The sequence below is a fragment of the Pieris napi genome, chromosome 6 (assembly GCF_905475465.1).
Source record: "Pieris napi chromosome 6, ilPieNapi1.2, whole genome shotgun sequence".
Lineage (NCBI taxonomy): Eukaryota > Metazoa > Arthropoda > Insecta > Lepidoptera > Pieridae > Pieris > Pieris napi.
Window position 1 is genome coordinate 1,229,032 of NC_062239.1, and position 7,548 is coordinate 1,236,579.

Here is a 7,548-nt window from a genome sequence, read left to right on the forward strand (position 1 = left end):
TGGTAAGCCCCGAAGATTGACGCCATAATTCAGAAGGTCGATCACGTACCATATGAATTTTATTTACAATTCACTTTTAAAAATCAATAACCCTTTGGTTCTTAAAGTCCTAGTATTGAGCGATGCTATATATATTAAGTTTTTTTGTTAGAGGGTGGTGGTCTGGTCTTCCCGCGGCGACCAACCGTGGTGAGAAGAGTCGCAAAAGATAGAGAACAGTGGAAAGGGTTAGAGCAGGCCTTTGCCAAGAGGCAAACCGAACTCCGAGATATACTGGAGTGAAAATATATTAAAATTCAGATGTATAAAATTACAGAGTTTCGGAATTTAAAGGCTATATTATTATTATTATTATAACCCTTTGGTTACGGGGTTCAAACAAAACTAAATCAGTTAATTTATCATTATTTATTACTTTATACAAAATTCAGTGTATCGCAATTGCTTCAAGCTAAGACAATAAAAGTATTATCCCAAGATTACTTAAATAAATATCACATTTTAATTTCAATAATAAATGATTAATATTACCTTAAAACTATAGTATGGTAACGTTAACACACTGAGTGTTTGTACTTCATGTTCCTAAAAAAAGCTGAGCATCGTGACAACAATTCGCCAAAATGGCCGCAAAAAATCTTATAACCTCACTTCACTTAGGGATCTTTTCACGATCAACAAATAAAGTGTCAAGTAGGCTTCGAGAGTGTAAATTAACCAGTAACTTCACTTCACTTAACAATTCACAAATTTCAAGGTAGTTAGAAATACCATTAATTCCAAGTTATTGTGGCCAAACTATACTTTCTATCCAATCCATAAAGCTAGAAACCCTTGTGTATATTCCGGGCTTATCTTTGAGTCCACATTTAAACCCGAATGATGTTACTCCAATCACCATGTGCATACTTCCTTCATGCTTCGTCTCTTGAAGCTTGAGTTGTAGAGGTCCACCAGAGTCTCCCTAAAAATTATGATAGAGCTGTGGTTAATATTTGATAACGTCGATTATACTCGTATTCTTTATAAAATTCACCCAGGGTTGTGTAAAACAAAACTCGTATTGCCTCTAGGCCAATTCCACGTGAATAATCTCTTGGGAATACCTGTCATTGTTTAACATTGTTACGAATTTTACATTTATTTTCAATACTTAAATAAATATGTGTTTCATAGGAAGGTGTTTTGGTTTACGCCAACAGTGTCTGCCTTGCGATTCTGTAACTCACTTTTCGAATCTCACAGCGGTTTTCGTAGCGGCGGTCGCGCTCAAATCAGTCGTGAAGCAGTCATTTTATGATTTGGCATTCTGATAAGGAGGGAGCTTGTAGTTTATTGTATATCAGAATGCCAAATCATAAAAGGACTGCTTCACGACTGATTTGAGCGCGACCGCCGCTGCTAAAACCGCTGTGAGATTCGAAAAGTGAGTTACAGAATCGCAAGGCTGGTCTAGGTCCGATAGAATGCGAAAGCGACCCAGGTGAAATCCATTTGCGGAATGCACCCAAGGAGTGTTGTAGTGGGTATTGCTCACTCGGCTCTCTGAACATAGAGGGTGCCTGGTGTGAGTACAGTCCCTTATCCCCGAAGCCTTTGAGTTGCAAGGAATGAGGAAATAGCATTTCCTCCTAGGTTAAAAAATACGTTGGTCCTAAACCTAATAATTTCAATTCGCCTTTTTTAGTTATACCTACTATATTATTTACAGATTATACTTACTTGGCAAGTATCAACGCCACCTTCGAGTTTCCCTGCGCATAACTGGTGGTCCATCACACCCCACCAATTCCTATTTGAAAATGGAGTCAGCAGTGTGTTGCATTCACTTGAATCTATAATGTCGACCTCTGCTGCTTGAAGTACTGGTGATAGTTTTTTAGCTGTTTCTAAAATGTAATATATATGTAGAAACGAATAAGTATCGCAATACAGCGAGGAAATGCTGCTAGCGTTAAAGGTACACTGCCACAGGGACCAAACTTTTTAAATTTGTTTTGATTTTCTTATTAATATTTTTTAATTCTTTTTATTAGGAAATTTGTAGGTAAATACTGTATACTTGATTGTAAATATCTAATATGTTTAATACATCATTAAGAAAGGATAAAAAGTAGTAGACATCATATGTTTATAGGTTATAAAACAACGATTTTTAGGCGATAAAATTTTTTTTTCATATTCAGTCAGTTAATAAGAAAATTAATTAATAAGTGATTTTTTATGATTCATGACGTTTTCATTTACTACGTACCATCTGTAACTCCCCAACCAGTAATATAAGCATCATATTTCGATGTAAATGATCCTGGCAGACATGCTGGTTGGACAGTTTTTGAAAACGTCACTGGTTTGGCCAACTCCACCAGCGCTATGTCGTAATAATGTTTGGGTGGATCCCAATACGGATGTTGTATGAACTGTTTGATTGTTACATCAGATTCTGGATTACGGCGTGTCTGTAATAAAACCAAATGTCAAAATCGATCTAGGGACTTCGTTCGTGGTCCCGGTAGAATGCGACAGCGACCCCGGAGCCTCCGTAACGCGGCTTTGTCGGAACTACTCGAGGTGGTTTTAGTGGGTATTGCTCACCCAGTCTCTGAATAGCAGAGATTTTGGCGTGGGTCGAGTCCCACATACCCCTGTTCAGGGGATGCGCAAATGCATTTCCACCTCGGATATCAAAAAAAAAGGGACTTCGTTCGTAAGGTTTTTAATATCAGTGAAAAAACAACTACGAACTAGCCACTAGATTCATAGTATAAAAAAAAATTAAGTTGTCTATTTACGTCCAGTATTATATAGTTTCCTCTATTATTTTTGGTATTTCTTTTTACTGACCTTGATATACGTAGATCCCAATCGGACGATATCTGGTTGTGCTTTCCTCAAGTATTTACTAGTTACTACTGCGGTGGATTGTGAGCCACAGTGGGCTGCTGTCAGGACGAAGTTCGGGCTTATGAGACTGCCTCCGCAGAGAAATGCCCAGCTGTTCCGTAGCCTCCGTCTCCAACCAATAGCTGCCTATATTACAAAACAGCACGTTGATTGTACAAAAAAAACATTGTGTTTACTTATATTATCTTACGCCCTATTCTACGGTTGTAGAAAAAACTACACTAAAAATAGAAAAAAGATATTTAATACATTGAAAGTTTTATTATAACGCTATCTATCTAGTTATAACGCTATAATCTAGTTAAATACAGTTTATTTAAATATCACAATAAAGGTTATTTCTACACAATTAAAAGAATGGACATTTTTTAAGTTAAAATGTTGACTATGCTAACTTCAGGGTGTCGGTTTTTTGTGACGGTGTGCGCATCGTAATAAATTACTCTCATAATTTTACCGCGCGCCAAAAGAAGTATAACTTCATAAACGTGAATGTGAAGGATGAATGCATATAATTTATTTTTAGTTCGCCTAGAATGTTTTAGACAACACTAAATCTAAACAAACTTGGATTACATAATGTTAGTGTAGTCTGTGTACTGTTATTGAGAAATATAGCACTCAGGATGATGTGAATAAACTAGACGACTTAGAGCCAAGTGTTCTCCACTCGTATGTTAAAATCGTATTATTCTAAAGTCAAGTTCTATTCGGTGATAGCTTTTAAGTAATAGGAGGCAAATGAGCAGGAATCTCACCGGATGTTAAGTGATACCGCCGCCCATGGACACTCACACTGATAGAAGGCTCGCAAGTGCGTTGCCGGTCTTTTAATAATTGGTACGCTCTTTTCTTGAAGGACCCTAAGTCGAATTGGATTACCCTCAGTGTTATAAAGCAATCCAGCAAATACATGTCTACATAATTCGCAGAAGGTAAAACTTTTTATCGACAAAAAGGTATAATGTCGGTAAATAAGACAGAAAGCATAGCTTAACCTTTAAAAATCCGTACAAGACTGAATCTTGAAATCTCTACTAGTTACTACAATATGTTAAAATTAAATAGCTGAATAACGGAACATTTTATTGTTCGGTGATTCCATAAAGACTCACTCAAAATATGATATTTATCATAGTTTAAAGTTTTTCCTGTTTTGGCCTGTTGTTTATATATTTCTTTGTCATTATGACGTCTTTGATATGTAACGTCTTGTTACATCATATCAAAGAATATAGGATAATGCCTTGGTGTGTTATATTAAATATTAAACAGATGAAGAAACCTACTTTCAAATAATTCCTTCAATCAGCTCAAATGAAATATAAATTAATAATATTTTTGTCAGACCTAAAGTTGCATTTTGTATCTCTACGAATTGAACGGCAATATTGCAAATTAATACATGTATGAACTCTTACATTAATAAACTCATAATAGAATCTTAACTTTAAGGACTAAAAATCAAAATTGACGAAGAACATTGAAAATGCGAATACAATTCTTTGTTCTTACCATGTGTGGATATTCTCCTTGTTTGGTTGAATGTTTGTGTAATAATCGTATGTATGTTTGACCAGGTTTCTTGCCATGTTTTTGCAGACCTGTAATAATTCGGACGTCAAAAACAAAATAGAATTAATAGTGTCTTAGTCCAGAACTTTTCCCCTTATTTTTGAGTCCAATTAGCAGTCTTTGAAGTATTTATAAATGTTAAAAGTCAAAATTCATTTATTCATATAGGTAACACAACGTGAACGTCAAAAATGAAATGTACATTAAATGGTTCTAGTTTTACATTAAATGCCAGTTCTGAAGTAGAACCGTTCTACGTGGGCGTAGAACGGAAGAGAAGAACCAAAAAATGAATTTCTTTTTTGTTATGAAAAGAGACATGCCTACTTTATTTCAAATGGTGCAAATAGACTTGTTGAAGTGAAACTTCTTTATCGGCGTTGGAAAAAAATTTACCGTCACATTTATTTGTTACGCGCCATCTTTTTCTTGTCCCTGTTGATTTGAATGGTTTAACGAAGAGATTCGAAACCATTAATAACAAAAAATATATAATTATATATAAAATATATAAATCATAATAACAATGATAGTAATAATTCTATTACAATTAATGAAATTCTGTAAAAACTTAATCTAATGTTTGAAAGATTATTTATTATTTATTTTATGCCACGTGTTTTTATTATCGAAAAAAAAAATTAAAAAAAAAAAAATCATTTGTATTAATTTTCGACACTTAATATTTCAATGTTAATTAAATTCATTGAATTCCTAACATTTCTTCCTTTTTCCCTCCCTCTAAGTATCGGAAATCTAAAGTTTTAGATTTGTATAAATATGAACAAGACTTAAAGATTAGTTAGCCAAAGAAGTTTCACTTCTAACATATTGTGTACTTTGTACGCACGTACTTTTGTTTATTACTATAAAGGAACTTACACTTCTCTTGCCTGTCTTTTAGCGTATTTCGGTACATCATATCACTCATGTATTCTGTGCATCCTGTAAATAATTTTTTTGTAACTGTATTAAAAAAGTAAACATAGCAACGATGTGTTTTAAAAAATACAATGATATCAGCATCTATGAATGGTGATAGTTTGCGAGTTACGGCGGCAAAACAAATTATTGGATTTGCATTCCCTAATTACCCCAAAATCATATTATAAAAACTGATAACTGCCAAGAGGCTGATTGCAGATGAGATGATGAGATCTATAAATGTTAATATCATCTAAGTTTCAATTAAGCCTTATTAAATCTAAAAATAAATAGAAAGTTGTTAGATAAACTATGCGTTTTATTTGATTAAGAAGTTACCTAACCTCGCTATGGTATAACTAATAATATAAATGTTAAGAGAATCTAACCGAGATTCATTTATTTATTTCGTCGTACTACAGTTAACATAAATTATATATAACAAGAACCAAACATTTACGAAAGGAAAAAAATCAATAAAATATTCTTTAAATAATTTAAAGCATTGTCCAACTAATGTGACTTATCTAGCATAAAAGGCGAGCACCAGCTGGAATTATAAGAGAATATTTTTCGAATCATGAAGCAGTGTTGGCCTAGTGGATTCAGCGTGCGACTCTCATCCCTGAGGTCGTAGGTTCGATCCCCAGCTGTGCACCAATTGACTTTCGGTGAAGGAATTCATCGTGGGGAAACCAGCTTGCCTTGGACCCAAAAAGTCAACGGCGTGCGTCAGGCACAGAAGATCACCTACTTCCCTGTTAGATTACAAATTACTTGAAACATATACAGAAATCTGAGGCCCAGACCTAAAAAGGTTGTAGCGCCATTGATTTTTTTCCCCCAATAATATTTAGATAGCTTTATATATCTCTCAGGATCCAGAGAAGAATTGGTATACAGATACTTAATTAGATTTTTAAACAATCTTACTTTTATCACTGATGCGTTGACCAAAATTCCACCTTGGTCGTGGCGGGATGATACTGTCGCAGGGGTCACCATTTTCTGGTCGCTGGAGCTGGCTTCGATCTGATAAAATGTTCGTATATCGACTTGCAAAATTTTCAAAAGGTTCTTTATTATTGAATCTAATTTTAAGCCAAGGGATCCGGTGTTTATTCACGACGGCCATAGACCCTGTAATTTGTTAAAAGTAGTAGGTAATGCTTGAAACTTTTAAAATAGAACAAAAATAGAAGATTACTGATGAAACACAGTAGCGATTTTTTGTCTCTGGTTCGTGGAATCGTGTACCTGCTTATTTTCTATTGAATCAATATGGATGACGATATTAAAAAACTTGTATTGAAGACATTGTATTTAGATTAAATATTTATTTTAGGAATATTTTTTTAAGTTCTCTTGTAGTTTGAGGTACACTATAGAACTTATAAAGTATTAAGTTGTAAGTTCTATCTCAACACTGATTTAAGTTTTATTAATGTATATCTTATAATGATAAAATGCTCATTAAAATATTTCATTTAAAAGCATCAAACCAATAAAATCAACATATAAAATGAAATAATTAAGATTCACCTGTACAACTAATCAATAATAAAATCCATATAAAGTTCATATTAAAATCACCCATAACTTTCACTTTAAATAACAATTTGAAAAACGTATCTTTTTGGTGGTTTGTTAGGAACTAAATCGTCAAGGAACTTGCTCGCTATATAACTAATTTGTCGGAAGTATTATTATCCGAAATGGCAACGAATTATTATGACGTATGAGGATATTCAAAAGGAAAAAAAGCTCTTTATCCCCCCCCGCCTTTTACGCGTTGTATAACGTACGTGTACGTTTAGCAGTGACGTTAAACGAACGAAGCACGAGCTTCTTATCGTGTCGACTTTCGTAGCAAAGATTAACCTTACACCGAATCTATAGTATTTATTGTGTTTTCGGGGAATTCCTTTTGTTATGTACAGGGAAGAAAATGAGTTGTTTGTAGTTCCGTCAATCTCTAATCACCGACATTTCTGGTTCTGTTTTATTAATCATTTCTTAAGCCAGCCATATGTATCTAATTTGAAAAAAATATAGTGTCACCTTAAATTTAACCCCGGATTTCCTTTAAGGCATTGTGGAATAAGGATGGTGTACTGCTCAACCTAAAGGGATCTTCGAGCAGTC

The 7,548-nt window shown here is 34.1% G+C and overlaps 1 protein-coding gene across 1 annotated transcript; it reads right to left on the reverse strand.

The window, feature by feature from the left end:
* Positions 1 to 269: 269 nt before the first annotated feature.
* LOC125050443 (clotting factor G beta subunit-like) lies at positions 270 to 7,170 on the reverse strand. Its single transcript, XM_047650302.1, has 8 exons — positions 6,946 to 7,170; positions 6,337 to 6,543; positions 5,362 to 5,424; positions 4,420 to 4,508; positions 2,845 to 3,030; positions 2,255 to 2,459; positions 1,723 to 1,889; positions 270 to 964 (listed from the first exon to the last, which is right to left on the reverse strand). The coding sequence occupies exons 1-8, from the start codon at positions 6,998 to 7,000 to the stop codon at positions 785 to 787; spliced, it is 1,152 nt and encodes a 383-aa protein (XP_047506258.1). The 5' UTR covers positions 7,001 to 7,170; the 3' UTR covers positions 270 to 784.
* Positions 7,171 to 7,548: the final 378 nt, after the last annotated feature.

What these genes read in the sequence shown, in the direction of transcription:
- LOC125050443 (XM_047650302.1), bottom strand. Translation starts at nt 7,000, where the DNA reads ATGGGTGATTTTAATATGAACTTTATATGGATTTTATTATTGATTAGT. An exon ending in ATTATTGATTAGTTGTACAG is followed by an intron (nt 6,544 to 6,945) that starts GTGAATCTTAAT and finishes AACAAATTACAG; the next exon opens with GGTCTATGGCCGTCGTGAAT. An exon ending in AAAAGACAGGCAAGAGAAGT is followed by an intron (nt 4,509 to 5,361) that starts GTAAGTTCCTTT and finishes GAATTATTACAG; the next exon opens with GTCTGCAAAAACATGGCAAG.